The sequence below is a fragment of the Pundamilia nyererei genome, unplaced genomic scaffold (assembly GCF_000239375.1).
Source record: "Pundamilia nyererei isolate P.nyererei 1_Seehausen unplaced genomic scaffold, PunNye1.0 scaffold00192, whole genome shotgun sequence".
NCBI lineage: Eukaryota > Metazoa > Chordata > Actinopteri > Cichliformes > Cichlidae > Pundamilia > Pundamilia nyererei.
In genome coordinates this window covers 758,606-774,868 of record NW_005187593.1, presented here as the reverse complement: position 1 = coordinate 774,868, position 16,263 = coordinate 758,606, and the positions used below count along the sequence as shown (strand labels likewise).

General features: G+C 41.5%; 2 protein-coding genes across 2 annotated transcripts in view; one reads left to right on the top strand and one right to left on the bottom strand.

The window, feature by feature from the left end:
- Positions 1-13,802, bottom strand: part of parpbp (PARP1 binding protein) — a 19,244-nt gene extending 5,442 nt beyond the window's left edge. Inside the window, exons 1-9 of the mRNA XM_005747260.1 lie at positions 13,744-13,802; positions 12,091-12,246; positions 8,651-8,887; positions 8,422-8,526; positions 5,878-6,048; positions 5,622-5,776; positions 2,959-3,142; positions 2,626-2,807; positions 1,411-1,492 (exon numbers count right to left, since the gene is read on the bottom strand). Of these exons, the coding sequence (XP_005747317.1) occupies positions 1,411-1,492; positions 2,626-2,807; positions 2,959-3,142; positions 5,622-5,776; positions 5,878-6,048; positions 8,422-8,526; positions 8,651-8,887; positions 12,091-12,240 (1,266 nt within the window). The 5' untranslated portion in view covers positions 12,241-12,246; positions 13,744-13,802. The remainder of the gene's footprint in view (positions 1-1,410; positions 1,493-2,625; positions 2,808-2,958; positions 3,143-5,621; positions 5,777-5,877; positions 6,049-8,421; positions 8,527-8,650; positions 8,888-12,090; positions 12,247-13,743) is intronic.
- A 96-nt stretch (positions 13,803-13,898) lies between these two features.
- Positions 13,899-16,263, top strand: part of nup37 (nucleoporin 37) — a 24,625-nt gene continuing 22,260 nt past the window's right edge. Inside the window, exons 1-3 of the mRNA XM_005747258.1 lie at positions 13,899-14,145; positions 15,558-15,729; positions 15,810-15,931. Coding sequence (XP_005747315.1) covers positions 15,574-15,729; positions 15,810-15,931 — 278 coding nt within the window. The 5' untranslated portion in view covers positions 13,899-14,145; positions 15,558-15,573. The remainder of the gene's footprint in view (positions 14,146-15,557; positions 15,730-15,809; positions 15,932-16,263) is intronic.

Sequence of the window (16,263 nt, the reverse complement as noted above, 5' to 3'; positions counted from 1 at the left end):
GCTCTGCCACCAAGGAGTTGTTTAACTGCCTCAGTGACCTCGCCCCCGGAAATTGGCGGGTCATTCCCCTCATCCCCAGACTCTGCTTCCTCCTCGGAAGACGTGTCAGTGGGATTAAGGAGGTTCTCGAAGTATTCCTTCCACCACCTGACAATTTTCTCAGTTGACGTCAGCAGCGCTCCGCCAGCACTATACACAGTGCAGGTAGAGCACCGCTTTCCCCTCCTGAGACGCCTGACGGTTTGCCAGAATCTCTTCGAGGCAGTCCGAAAGTCTTTTTCCATGGCCTCTCCGAACTCCTCCCACACCCGAGTTTTTGCTTCAGCCACTGTCCGAGCTGCGTTCCGCTTGGCCTGTCGGTACCTGTCAGCTGCCTCCGAAGTCCCACAGGCTAATCAAGCCCAATAGGACTCCTTCTTGAGCCTGGTGGCTCCCTTCACCTCTGGTGTCCACCATTTGGTTCGGGGGTTACCACCATGACAGGCACCAACCACCTTGCAGCCGCAGCTCAATGCAGCAGCTTCGGCAATGGAGATGCTGAACATGGTCCATTCAGACTCAATGTCCCCACTCTGCCTCGGAATGCAATGAAGCTCTGCCGGAGGTGTGCGTTGAAGATCTCATGGACTGGGGCCTCTGCTAGACGTTCCCAGCACACCGTCACTACGCTTTTAGGTGCACCGGGTCTGTCCAGCGTCCTCCCCCACCACCTGATCCAACTTACAGGACTTAAAGGATCTGTAGTTAACAGCTAACGTACAACATCTTGCCATCCATGCTAGATACCAGAGCACACCTTCAGGAGTCTAGTGGAGTCCATACCTTGACAGTTCAGGGCCGTTTTGGCAGCAAAAAGGGGCCAACACGATATTAGGCAGGTGGTCATAATGTAATGCTTGTGTGACTGAAGCGAGTGAACCAGAGAAACGTTTAACGTAAACACTCAAATTCGACTCTTATCGCCATAAAAGACTTCAGATGGGACATTCTGTGGGACAACTGCCCTTTGCCAAAGTCTCTAAACACTTTCCTTGTGAATTTATGGTCTCACTGACCCGTTTCAGTTTATACGGGATAAAAACTTTTGTAAATTTTAGTGATGCTAGGTAGGTGCCAGAAAAGAGGATTTTCCAAGAAAACAGGCACTGTTAACAGGTTACTGGTTTGAATGCCCCATACATAACTTTTTCAGCACGCTCGAACCAACACTAAGAGCTAAAACCCAGCTGTGCAAACGGGAAGAGTGGAAGTCAGTTAAGATGAGAGCTTCAGCTAAGCAAATAAATAATATAAAACCAGGAAGAAATTACAGGATATAAAGACATTATTTTCAATGTTTGGACATCTGATTCAGTTTGGAGAGGTTCATATTTAGGATTTGGGGCTCTTGGACAAAGGGGCCCACGTTACCTTGGGTTTGAGCAGGTCTAGTCGGCTCTGGACTCTGTTCTTTAGGGGTTCTGGAGAACATCCAGTAGACACTTCAGGGGATCTGAGGAGAGAGAGCCACAGCGAGAAGCAAAGAAAATTTTTCAATAAATTAAAAAAGCTACAAGCTTACATGGCCACAGTAACCGAGAAATCTGCCTGCTATTTCTTCAAACAACGTTCTCCCTTTAAAACTCTCACCATGTAAAGATGTTTTCACTAGCATTAGCCGTACAGTGTCACCCGCCCCTGTAGCCACAAACACAACCAGTGGCTGTATTATTTTTATTTCAGAGCAGATAAATTGTTCCACTGTGATGTGGGAGGATTTTCCTCCATACGGTTTCAGAGGAAAGTCGCACAGATCCATGTTGGCCTATTTTATATTTCAGGGGGATTCCCACTCTCACTGAACCCTGTGGTAGTGAAAAAAGTCTTTACTGGTTTCAGACTCAGATTCAGAGTTTACTGCAACAAACTAATCACAAATATAATTATTCTCTCCTTTGGCATTATTGTGTCACTGACAAAAGAACTGAGGAAAAAGAACTCAAGTGATGGTATTGCTTTGGAAAGAAACTCGCATATTTGGGCTCTTGGGATCAAGAACCCATACAAAATATTATAAGAAGACCAGCAACATCTTTCAAGAACTTGCCCATCATATTAAGGCAGACAGTAAACTACAAGCTCATTTAACTCGAATTAATCTGACGAGGCTGTGAACACGATGAAGTTCCAGTTTAACATAGAAAAATTAATAAATACAAAGTAGTGATTTTGCTCTATTACAGTGTTATATGATGTAAGCGCTCTTTACTGTGTTTGCACATGGCACTGAAGGAAATGGTAACAGTCACTTCATGAAATTTGGGTACTGCACCACTAGAAATCTAATATTTGGATAAGACAATCAAATATTAAAAATTAAAACTAGATAAATTGATATTGTATTTTTGTTTCACTTCTTTAAAAGCAATTTTTTGGTTGACCTTAAAACCCACTATTAGTCAAACTCCCCTAAATTTACTTTTATTTTACTATTATAACCTTTCTTCTAGAGGTCATCACATAATGCAGTAAGTCAGGCCTGCTTTAATTCTTAATTTTGCCAAATGTAGCCTTAATATTTATTTTAACCAACTGAAAATGCAGATATCAGATTTTGAGTGACCTGCAGAATTAACAGGAACCAACCTGAACAGCGTGAGGACGCAGGTCCCCTCTGCTCCACAGAGGACGGGCTGATCCTCGGACAGCAGGTCGGCTTTGCTTTGACACGGAGGAGTCAGGGCTTCTTCATCCAGCAGCGCCATCAGCACCTTCACAGTGTCACGACCTCCGTATGCTGTAGCGTGATTGACTGCATACACTTTTGGCTGGGGGTGAAGACCAACATAACTACAGTCACAGCTCTGCCAGATGGTGAACAGACAGTGAAACATGAAGTGGGTTCAATGTATGGACTTGTGGCGAGAAGGAAAAGCCCAGAGTGGAGCCAGCTGGCTGAAAGCAGAGGTTATACATTACCCTTGCAGGACTTATCCCTGTCCCGCTTCCATTAGCAGACTGCTTCTGGATCTGGTGTAGCTGGCAGATCCTCTCCTTTAGCTCCTGTGCAGTCTCCTCAGCAGCAGCGTACACGGCATCTCCGCTGCTGCGACCCTTCACCAACACCGCCCTGATGGCGGTCACCAGCCTGGCTCCACATACACTGGGAAGTCAACAAAGTGACAAGGGAACAAGAAATGAGCTACAGGAAGAGAAGAAACGCTGAATAACTTTGGAAAGGAGCAGATTCTTTCTTATGCGGGACACGCAGTGGTTTTCATCTGGATGGAGTATACAGTCTTCAAGAGTTCAGCCAACATTTGCCAGCATGAATAACGCTCTCGCAGAAAAGCCGGGGCTTTAGTCTGAATGTCTTTAAAAGATATACTGCTTCTTCACTTTCAATTAATTGGACACTGAATTTCAGGGCTCAGAGTAATTGTTTCAGCATTAACATCCAGTAGAGCTTTATTTCACTATAGCAGAGTTTTGCCAATGTTAACAGTTATAACAGTTACATGGTCACTGCACTCCGGTCTGATTTTCCTCTTTATGTCGCAGTTGGGAGGGGGGGTGTTGATCCGTGTTTGTCTCCACAGTATGTCCAAAAATCATAGCAACATATCACTTATGTAAGTTTCAAACAGTCAAGTGCACCAAAATGTTTTGGTGGCGAGGCGGTGGTCCAAACCTGACCCGGCTCTGATGCGAGGGAGCGAGCGCGCCTCAGTAACAGAATCATTTGGGAAAACAGATGTTCGCTGAACAAGGGGCCCTGAACTCGCCACAGAAGGTGTTTGTATGAGGAAATACGGTACTCCACTGAGAGCGTAAAGGCACTGCCTGCTGAAAGACACGTTGGCCGTGCTCATCAGCATCTCATCAGACGGGAGTTCTCAACGACCCGCGTGAACTGAGAACCCTCAGAAGAGCAGCGAGAGTTGAACACGGCACTGCACAAACATCATGTGTTGTTATGGCTCGAGCGAATCCGCCGTTGCTACTGGGACTGCTTACAAAAGGCTCCTTCTGCAGCTTCAGCTCAAAGCTCACATGATTGAACTGCTAAATTATTTGTGATAGCCACTTCTGTTGTGGTGCCAGATGCTTTGACATCTAAAATAATCTGTAACAGTATAGAGAGTGATCTGTGGAGCTCTAGGTTTGATGATAGTTCATCAAAGTGAGCGAAGCAAACACACGGGGAACAAGTTATTTAACAAAGATGGGCTTTGATGTAGCAAAGATGAACATGCTTTAGCAATCCAAATGTTATCATGCTTAGATGGGAGTCATTACAGGGATTTTGGGAGGAAATAATAAGAAGCAGTGGGGGGACAGGTGGATTTTATGATCACAGGTGTGATTTCAGCACAGTCTGATCCGCCCTGCTACAAATATTCCCACCAGTCGTAGCAGCGCACTGCCAAATCCTTGAATTCACAAGAACTGAGTCAGCTCCTCCAGAAAGGAAGCGGGATTTAACCTGAACTGAAGTGGAGAAATTCAAAGAAAAATCCAATCCAATTATAAATCACAAGTTTCACTGTGCTTGACTTCAGCTGCCGCCAGGTGCTCAGCTTTTCTTGGAATCTCTGCATTCTCCTCATCAGCTTAGGATGACTCTGGATATGAAATACATGTGTGTGTACTATAAAAGCACAAGCTATTAAATACTGTAGAACAATTTGAAATTATTAGGTATTTATCTGAAACTGAAAACCTTTTCGGGGTTCCCTCAGGTCAATAAAAGTAAAGAAATCTTACTTATATTGCATGATTCAAACATTTTTAGTCATGCTTAAACATTAACACAGTAACACGCAACAGTATGTGTTACAGTAAACTAGGAAAAAATGACAGATTCTTTTACATGATTTTTAAGGTGTTCTAGAAATGATTACCTGAAAAAATAATTAAAGACAGCTTTTTGACAAAAAAAAAAAAAAACAACAACAAAAAAAACCCCATTTACTTCAATGCCCACTTTGTACAAAAGATTTAGATTTCAAAAACATTTGTTGTTAATATGTTGATTAAGAAGACTATTAATTAACTGCTACTTACATAAAAATATACTATATATGTGTGAATGACATGAAGTGATATAGCTAGCCTCACAATGTAATTAACATTAAACTAAGCAGATGCTTATGCTAAGCTTACAAGCTGTAAACATAAAGTAGGAAACATAATTCATCTTGTGTGAGATGATAGCCAATGTGTGATAATTTATAGGTTAAGAGGCACTAAAAACTATGTTATTCAGACTCCAGCGTTTTGATAAAGCTAGAGTAGCGTGTTCTGTTGGTATTTAGATATTATGTGAAACTAAGCAAAGCTGCTAGCTACAAGTTAAAAAAAAAGTTGAAAAAAAAAGTTATATGGTTGAGAAAAAAAAAAAGCGAACAATTTTGTTTTTTCTGTTGTTGAAAATCTAAGTGATGCCTGATGTATTTATAACTTCTATTGCAATTTGACTTCAATTCTTTAGAAAACAAAGAATTTCCAGTTCAGGTGATAGAGTGCATCTCAACTTCCCGACATTTACATTTAGTTCTGTCTCTACGGTGGAGGCGTATGTCAAACTAAGCAGCAAGACAGGGAGCAAGTGGAAGCCTGGATCAAACAGTTCTGTGTACCTTGGGTCGGGGATCTCCCCCAGTATTTCTTCCAGGTTGTCTACAAACTGGACAAAGTCAGACAGGCCTTTGACATGCTTTCTCAGTGGGTCAGATTCAGCTGGAGCATAGCCCTTCCCTCCAAGCTGGAGAGCCCTAACAAAAGACGTCACGGCCTGCAAAAAAAAAAAAAAAAAGCATGAGAACGACCCAGATGTTGCACCAGAGAGGATTACTCTCATTTACTTGAGCACATAATGACTGGGGGTGTTCTTACCAAGAACAGAGAAGTGTTGCTGTTGTGCGCAGCATGCTTGATGTCAGTAAACGCCTGTCGTCCAAGAGTGCGACTGGGAACGTCGAGGATTAGCGCCATGGCAATGTCGTTCTTGGTGTTTACCAGCAAATTCAGATAGGAGCAGAAAACGCGTCTCACAGCCATTTTCACCTACAGACAAATAGAAAACACACAAGACCAAAGATTTTTACATTTTAATAAACTGTCAACGGTTCCCCAAGATTATAAGGGAAACTAACAGAAAGTCTATTAAATCTTAAACTGGGTAACGTGTTTGAGATGCATTTTGGTTGCATCCTCTCATTGGTATTATGGCATTCAAAGGCTAATGAACAGTTAATGAACAGTGCAGCACGGTGGTTAGCACTGTTGCCGCACAGCAAGAAGGTCCTGAGTTCAATTCCAACACCAGGCCGGGGTCTTTCTGTGAGGAGTTTGCATGTTCTCCCCGTGTTTGCGTGGGTTCTCTCCGGGTACTACGGCTTCCTCCCACCGTCCAAAGACATGCAACTTGTGGGGATAGGTTAATTGATTAATCCAAATTGTCACTAGGTGTGAATGTGCGAGTGAATGTGAGTGTGAATGGTTGTCTGTCCCTTTGTGTTAGCCCTGCGACAGACTGGCGACCTGTCCAGGGTGTACCCCGCCTTTCGCCCTATGACAGCTGGGATAGGCTCCAGCGCCCCCCGCGACCCTGAAAAGGATAAGTGGAAGCGAATGGATGGATGAGCAGTTAACGTCATGGCATTAATGCAAGTGCTTAACCAGCACTTTGGAAATTTTGGGTTTTGTTTACTTTCATTTTTCAGATGAAAAACTCATGATGTAACTACACATTGTGTCAACCCTCCTCAAACAACTGTGATTAGCCAACTCAGTACCATTGTTTCCTCAAGTACATTTCCTGCAACTTCTACTTCAAATAGATTGGAAGGGTATGGGTCAATTTGAAGAGAGAAAAATCAGCGCATTCTAGTGATTTGGTAGCAGAATTGAAAAGCAACAGAGGTACAGTAGGAACAAATATGAATACTGTTTCATATTATATTCATACTTTTCTCAATTGGTCAGAAGGGAGGTGTCCTTCTTGGCCACTGTATTTAAATATGGTGGTGGAAGACAGTGGCTGCACACCCGCTCCTATGCATTTATAATAGATTATAAGTGTAGTTTGTTGGAAGACATAACTACACAATGTATATTTATCCTTTCCTTTGAATTAAATAACCTCAAAAGGTTACTGACTGCTGGTGCCAAGGAGACTGGAAACAAGCCCGATCAATAAACCAGGCACCTAATAGATACAGTTAAACCTTCAGCTCCCTTGTTTCCCCAATTAGTGACCATACCAGATAGAGCCACATAGACTTGTGGCTCCTCATTGTTTCAAACTGGGGATGTTCTAGGTGTAAGGTGACTGTGTTAATCACCACATCATAGATGGCAGCTAGGTATCATGTTTATAAATCTCTCCCCTGTCTTGACCTTACAATAGTTTAAGAAGAAAGGCTACAATTAACATTAAAAACTAAAGCTGAAAAAAAATAAAACAAACAAAAAAAAAAAAACCTACCTGGAGGAAATATTTTAAACGCAAAATGAAATAAAACAAAAACTTATATTAGTACCTCAGTTTTTTTATTTTTATTGTTTTAAGACCAAACAAACCATCCATCAGTTATATTGTAAGGTGATAGACAGAAAATCCCAACAACCAGATGGTCTCCTATGAACATGATTTTGGCAACAACGAGGAGAAAGAACTCTCTTTCAACAGGAATAGACCACCTCCCATGACTAGTTTAGGGGTAAGGGTCTAGAGATATCACTGAAACAAAAATGTACGGATTTGATGGAGAGTTATCTGCTGTATTAGTTTGCCATTCTGCAGCCAAACAAAGCAGAGACTCCAGGAAGTTACTGGAACCAGACAAGACAGCGGCAAATTATTTTTATTTCCCTATTTATATTAAAACAGCAGATAATCTCTCCGTGTCTGTTTTTACTTCTGCTAAGCAAACCAGCAACAACATTTACTTCAGTAAAAACCTTCGGTCTGAAATGCCCAAACTGGAAAGTAAGCTTTAGTTCCCGAGTAAAACGGCTACAAACAGCAGCTGGCATCGCTCCAGTAAAAAATTACATCAGCACAGCAAGCCTCCTCTCTAAAACCCCATAAATTTGCAAGAGGCAGAAGAGACCAGCAAAGAGACTGTGTTACAGAAGCTCCTGTGTCGTGTTTTAAACATCTGCCTGGTAATTGAATTCACATTGCACCCTTAAATCTGAGTGATGTGATATAGAGCTCCTGTCAATAAGAGCAGGATGGATTCCAGACAGAAATTACACTGAAGGCTGGGAAAGCAAAAGCATGGATTACTGCCTGCAGGAGAGAAGCATTTCATATTACTAAAACACAATATTCAAAGGCAGAAGGCAAAGTGGAAATAAAGGATTTCTTGTGGGAGTTTATGAAACAAGTTGCACCTTTCACTGAAGCAGAAAAAACACAGTTGGGCCTACCTGTGAGCTGCAGGACCTGCCTTTACCAGATGGGGTTGACGGGACTGAGGAAACTGGCAACTCTGGGACTTCCACGTTGCCCGATAGGAACTCAAACAGCTGGATCTTGGCAAAAGAATTTACAAAAGCAGAGAGAGAGAGGGGATAAACCGATTGGCCTTATCTCCAACTGTGTAGCCAGTGTGATCATCCACAATCAACATCATCAGCCTGATTTCAACCAGCTCACCAGGCTCACAGGCTCCTCTGGATCAGAGTCCACCAGCCTCAGCTGTTTGTACATGAAGAGGAGATCAATCAGGTCGATGGTGTTGGAGCGTTTCAGGAACGACTCGTATGCCTCCACAATGAGATCATAGTTCTCCAGGCGTGCAGGGCTGGGGGGCAGCAGGTGAAGTTTGTCTAACAATAAGTGTTTCCAGGCCATCAGGACATCACTCAGAGCCACTTTGAACTCTCCGCCATGCTGTCACAGGAAGAGAGAAAGCAGCATGTGCAATTACAAACAGCCTGGAAACAATCAGTTCAAAAGCAAAGAGACCTTCTGCAGCCATCCAAAAATAAGCCATGAGTGGTCTCACCCGGAAACCTGCAGTAATGTCATCAGTTATAGACGTGATGACAGTCGGCCTGATGGTTCAATTGAACTATGCCGTGATGATGATGTGAAATGGGCTCACACAGCCTCGCTTTTACGACACCGGATAACAGACACACTGTATATTTTTCCTCCTTAATTCCATTTATTTTCCATTTTGCGAAAGAGGAAATTCATCAGTTGCTCGAAACTGCCGTTAGCCTCACCTTCAAAATTCAACTTTATCCTAAATGAGTCCAGAAACATTAACATTTAAAAAAAAATGAGTATCCTCAGAGCGACTGAGAGTGAAGCGTGAAAGGCTGGGTTTACAACATGGTTGCTGTCACAGTACGTTTCAATTCAGTTTTAATTTTCCAGCACCAACTCACAATAAATCAACTCAAAGCTCTTTATATTGGCAAGTGTCAGAAACGTCCAACAAGACGAGATTGCCCGTAAGCAAGCATTTGTGACAGTGGGAAGGAAGAACTCCCTTTTAACAGGAAGAAAACTCCAGCTGAGCCAGGCTAACACAGGGGCAGCCATCTGCCATGAATTGGGGAGGCAGAAAAAAAATTAAGAAAAAGAGAAGACAAAAGTTAATGCCATGCAGCAGAGTGCATCATGGGAAGTCCCACACAAGCCTGAGCCTACACCAGCTCAACTAACAACTGATTCAGGTTCACCTGATGCAGCCATAACCATGCTTTTCCAAATCATTATCAAAAGTAAGAGTTTGAAGCCTATTCTTAAAACAGAGCCCGTCTCCTGAACCCAAACTGAGAACTGGTTCCATAGTGGAGGGGCCTGAAAGCTGAAGGCTCTGCATGAGATTGAAGGAATACAACACTCCAGTCTGGAAGTACTAAATAAATGAACTGTGTCTGTGAAGGTTCTCAGTCATCCAGGTCATCGTAGTCAAAGGAGCTTGCAAAGAAAAGCGTCTGGACTTCTTTAAGTTGCTTGAAGACGTTTCACCTCTCATCCGAGAAGCTTCTTCAGTTCTAAGGTCAAATGGTGGAGAGTCCCAGATTTAAACCTAGTGGGAGTGTCCCCCCACAGAGGGACAAAAGGACCCCCTGACTCACATCCTGGGCCATCTGACCTCAGGAATTCGCATGATAAGGTGGGGGCCAGGTTTCACAATGAGCTCACCTAAAACCCTGGCTGATTGGGACCCACACCCAATTTCACACCTTGGCTCATCAGGGGGTCCTTTTGTCCCTCTGTGGGGGGGTTACTCCCACTAGGTTTAAATCTGGGACTCTGCACCATTTGACCTTAGAACTGAAGAAGCTTCTCGGATGAGAGGTGAAACGTCTTCAAGCAACTTAAAGAAGTCCAGATGCTTTTCTTTGCAAGCTCCTTTGACAATAAATGAACTAATTTTTCAACGTCAGTCTGAGACAGGATGTTTCTATTTTTAACAAATATTGTGCAGATTAAAGAAAACAGTCCTACATATTTGTTTAATATGTGCAGCGACGGATATATCCTGTTATAAAATGGCTCTAAGATTTCTCAGAGTGTTACTGGATAGCCTGACCCTTTTGTTAAATAAAGGGCCTAAAATGCAAGTTATTGGTTTACCATTAGACAAAGTTTGATAACTTCAGAAAACCTTGGGCTATCAGAATTGCTGCATTTCAGCTACTTTAACTTTACTTTTAGATGGATTTTTTAAAAATCTGTATATATAGGCATTTTTAAGCATAAAGGGACCAAACTACAGAGGAATAAAGCTGATCAGCCACAGCATGAAATTATGGGAAAGTGTAGTGGAAGCTCGATTAAGAATGGAGGTGATGATTTGCGAGTGGCAGTAGGGTCTCGTGCCAGGAAAGAGCACTTTGAAAGTCAGACGTAGACCCATTGAGACTTTGTGGATTTAGTCAAAGCATGTGGCGAGGGAGGAGGTGAGTTACTGCATGAGGAACTAAGTAGCAGCAAATGGCACACATGAGGGCAATGAGGTGGGATAGGTGGTTTCAAGGTAGAGGTGAGACTGCATCAAGGGTCAAATGTGTGACCTGTCCTTTATAGATATGAATCAGATCAGTAAAAGTATTTTAAAGTGTATGAATAAATGAATCAAGTCCAGAACCGTATTACTTAAAACTGAGTAACTTTGAGGTGGTGTTGCAGCATTTTAATGAACCTATTTTAAACTGCATTTTACATCCAATCTTTTTTTGTAGTTTCTGTGTATTCCTTGTGGTCTAACAACAAAGCTGTGGAAGAAATCAAGATACATGTTGTGTATTATTTGTGCAAAAATGATGCAATCATGAAAAAAGCCCATCAGCTACGCAGTCTGAAAACCTTTCGACTGGTACTTTGGGTCAAAGCGTGACTTTTGTGGCTTGTGAAAATAAGGAGCAGGCTGATGGGAGATCTCATCTAGAGAAGAGGCGTTCAAATCAGTAAGACTGAGAGTAAGTGCATGCAGATGAAAGAAAAAGGAGCACAGCAGAGAACGAGTTGGTGAAGATGAATTTGAATATTTGTGGTCAACTGTTCAAAGCAGCAGCAGGGTGGAGGAGATGGATGAGAATATAAGGAGAAGGGTTTAGAAGATGTCATGTGGCTTTGACAGTCACTCAGCTGGATGCAGCTGAGTTAAAGATGCTACGATTGTGATTGAGTGGGACTGTTAGGGAAGAGTGCAGAAAGGTGGGTTATTTAAGATCTCCATGTTTTCAATCATTATCCAACACCAGCCTCTTATGTTGCTCACAAAAATACACAAATTAATAAATAATAAGCACATAAAAATAAAGCTACTATTTGTGGTAGAGTGTAGAGGATGAATTCAGAAGTATGACAGCCTGAGGAGATAAACTGCTCTGACGCCTGGAAGTTCGGCAGCTGATACTCCTGTATCACTCGCCAGATGGCAGCCTGGCTTACAGGCTGTGCCTGGTGTTGTCTTTTCATATCCTTTGAGCTCTGCGCAAATTAGAGGATGCTGCTAAAGATGGGGCTGGCAGGCAGGGGGGGAAACTGGAATGCCACAGATGAGGTTGATGGAGGTGGTGAGCGAGGACAGATACAAATAATCTGTGGTATTTTCAGGGTGTTAGGGTTACCTTTTTATTCACTTCTGCCATGGCCACCTGCAGCACCATAAGCATGCCATCAGCTCCATGAATGGTGGTCCTCTCAGACTGTAAGACCCGGTGACGCTCCCTCCTGAAGGTTTTCACCATCAGCTTGAGTTGGTCTCCTATACCCTCCATTATTCCCTTAAACAAAAGCAACAAAAAATTCTATCGCACATTTAAATGCAACAAAGTTGACCAATGTGCTTCACAATTAAATAAGAACAAGAGAAAACATTAATAAATAAAATTAAAAAAAATATATCTATCTATCTATCTATCTCTATATATATCTATATCTATCTATCTCGAGAGAGAGAGAGAGAGAGAGAGAGAGAGAGAGAGAGAGATAAGATGAGGCAATGACAATGTATTAACATAAAAACAAAACATAAAACAAGCCTGATGTTAAACTGAACTTGATTTAAAAGCCAACATAAAAGATGTGTTTTAAGTGTGATTTGAAGGACTGTGTAGATTCTGAAGTACGAATATCATATGGCAAGTGATGTGAAGTGATGTGTACCTACATTCTAACACCTGTTAAAAGACATGCAGCAGCATTTTGGACTAAAATGCTGCCGCAATGGAGAGATCAGTGTTGACGACCCAAATAGAGAAAACTGCAGTAGTCCAGTTTAGAGGTGATGAAGGCATGAATAAGTTTTTCTAGGTCTTTAGGAGGAAGATGATGCTTCGCAATTTCACGTAACTGATTAAAAACCGATTTCACAACTGTGGACACTTGCTTCTCTAATTTAAAAGAGCCATCTAAAAACATGCCGAGATTTCTTACAGTGTGGAAATGCAAGCAAGAGGACCAAGGGTATCAGTTATCCAAAAGGGCCATGACTTCCAAAAACAATAACTTCAGTCCTATTTCCATTTAGGGCGAGAAAATTGTGTTTTAACCACTCTTTAACATCATGTAGGCAGTTAAGCAGAAGGTGAAGGGGGACAGAGACATACAGTTTCAAGGGGAAGTAAATTTGGATCAGTATAACAGTGAAAGGGAATGTGTATTTCCTGAAAATGGATCCCAAAGGTATCATGTATAAAAAAAAAAGCAGAGAGTTGGATCCAAAACAGACACAAAACAGACCCCGGTGGCACATCACAACAAATAGGGGGAGTATTTCCCAATAGCAACAGAAAAAGACCTCTCTTTAAAGATAAAACTGTGCCTTTAAGACCAACGACATGGTCAAGTCGGATAAAAATAATGTTATGAATAACTGTGTCAAAGGCGGCAGTCAAATCTAAAAGAACTAAAGCAACAGAACAACCTTAGTCGACAGAGCCTCCTTGAAAAGGCGAAAAGGAAGAATATCCTGAGGGGAATTCGAAGGTCTTAAGTTACTGATTGCTTCCTTCAAGAAAGGAAAAAGTCACTGGCAAAAAAAAAGAAACCCTCAAAACCAATTTATACATATAGTTCTTTAAATACAGAAAGACATACCTGAAATTAATTTAAAGACTTAATTTTCATACAGGGTCTCAGTGGCATGTAACACCTTCGATAACTTGTAAGTATTTCACAGCAAAAATGTGTCCACATTTTACATCTACAACTACATACATATACACAACACAGCGTTTATTCACTTTACATTAAAAAAAGACTGATTAAACAACGCAAACCTCTTAAATTGCTGCAGTCTTCCAAGAGCACACAGCCACGACACAAAGCAGCTGTTTTGAAATTTTAAATTGCCGATGACGTTGTTCCTTTTTGTCCAATCACCTCTCAGCAAATAGCGGGGGTGAGATTTTTCTTTTCGTAGAGATATTCAATTCTAAAACTCGACAGCTAGCTATATGTTCGTGTCATTAGACGTGTTTCAAATAAAATCTTTCAGTAACGCTTATGGATTTTCTAAAGTGGTTTAGACTTTCTCCCCAAAAATTTCTGTCGCCATAACTAATACCCAACCACCCTCTGACATCTCTACTCGATGGTACGTTCCGTGTCGTAATCGGAAGAAGATTGAAAACATCTCAAACGCGGGCAGCGTTTCGTTCAAGGGATTCATTGAACATAAGGTAGTAAAGTCTATCAGTTACTGCTGTGTTCTGAGTTTAGATAGACCCTCACCAGTAAGGGTTAGCTACGACATTGCCAGGCTGCGGTTTGACTGGTAAAAACGACAAGCAGTGCTTCCGCATTTAAACCAGCAGCACGTTTTGCTTCTAGACTGGTGACATGCTACCATTATTATTATTCTTCCACAAAAGCCACACTAGTTTAGCTGAGATATCATATTCACCTAGTTTTCCTTTACAAAAATAACATGAAAATAAACGACCTTGTTGCAACTTAGCGAGAAAAAACTTAACTCATAAGCAGTAATACAATTTTAAACACTGTCTGCATTTGTACTAAGTTTAAAAAAAAGGGGGGGGACTCTGTGTGTATATTAACTGCGCCGAATCTAATGTTGATCAATGTAGTTTGGTAAAACATAGTCCAGCTGCGTCCTACTTGCTGTGCATGAGTCTGTAACTACTGGGATATGAAAAACAAGAAAGTCTTTGATTGACGTTTGGTTTTTAAGATCCTTAGCAACTGTAACCCTGCAGACTTTTTTTCCCTTTTTTTTATTGAACATAAGCAAAAATACTGATTTAGTTAAGTTTAACTTTATTTTTTATCTGCAAGATACAAAAGAGGGTTTATAAATCCCCAACTAGTGTAGTTAACAAAAACTAAGATAAAAGTAGGCCTGAAAACAATTTTAGTTGACTGAAATAAAATCCAGTCTAGACTTTTTAAAAATATACATTCAATAAGTTCCTGGAAATTTTCTTGATATAATGGCATCAGTTGCAGCAGATTTGTGTGTTGTACCTCCATGATGTACAGCTACAACAAGTGGTTGTAGCTCAGGTGGTAGAGTATGTAAGTATGATGTATGAATGTGTGTGAATGTTAGAAAGATAGATGTAGAAACAAGTGCTTGTTTGAATGGGTGAATGATGCATGTTGTATAAAGAGCTTTGACTGCTCTAGTAGAGTAGAAAAACGCTATATAATAACAACTCCATTTACCACATCTAAGGTGCTCAAACACTTAACAGAACTGACTTATTTTAAGACATTACAATTAACACAACATTTATTTTGTGCCTGAGTATTTTGTGCCTTTTCATTAGAAGCCCATTGATTTACCTTTAAGAGTTAAGACAAACCTAATGTTATTTATCCTAAAAGTTGGGAACCTGTTTAGTTAATCAGTTAAAAATCAAGTTAAACACAACCTTTAACAAAATAGCTCAATATCATCATATATGTAGTGTTGAAACTTTTAATTATCACATTTATCATGACTACTGGTACATTTACCGATAATAATCTGATCAATGAACTGATGTTCTTGTTTAAAAGTGGTTTTAAACAACAGGTATTGATGATCATCCTAATCATTTCCTATCGGTTATCCTTCTGATTCTTTCAGTGGAAGTACGCGCGACATGCAGGAGGACTCAAGCCACAGTCCCAGCTACACCGTGCCATGTGACGACTTTGTTCATGTGGTGGAGTTCAGTCCCTTCAGCTCCGGTACCCCGGCATCTCTCCTGGCCTATGGTGGAAACCAGTACGTGGTGGTGGGCACCTGCCTCTTCCAGGTTAGAGATACAGTCTCACGTGTTTTGGTTCACTGAGTGCACATCTGTTTCCTTCTCTGAATGCAACTTTGCTCCTACAGGAGGAGGATGTGGAGGTCGAGGGAGTTGAATTCAATGTTCTTCGAGCTTTTCACCATGAACTGCGTGTCGACGCTCTAGCCTGGAGCCCCGAGTCTCGGCTGGACAGGATACCCACTATCAGGTACTAGGCCACTTGCATTCCACGTGCTTTGGCCTTCTTCTGTTTTTTTGTTTTGTTTTGTTTTTTTATATCCAAATCAAGTCTTTTTATTAACATCGTTCACTTTGTAGCTTGGTGGCTTGTTTAAAACTCTTCATGTAAGTGCTTTCTGAAACCTGAATGAAGACACCCATGTTCAGCTTCGGGAGCTGAAGACATTCAAAACATGGGTGGTCACTTTTGAGCTTGATTGAAGTTTCTCATCTGATGTTTCTGGTTTTCGCTGGGTTAAATCAATTGCCCCCTGCTAGGGCTGGGCGATATGGCCTAAAATTTATATCGCGATATAATTT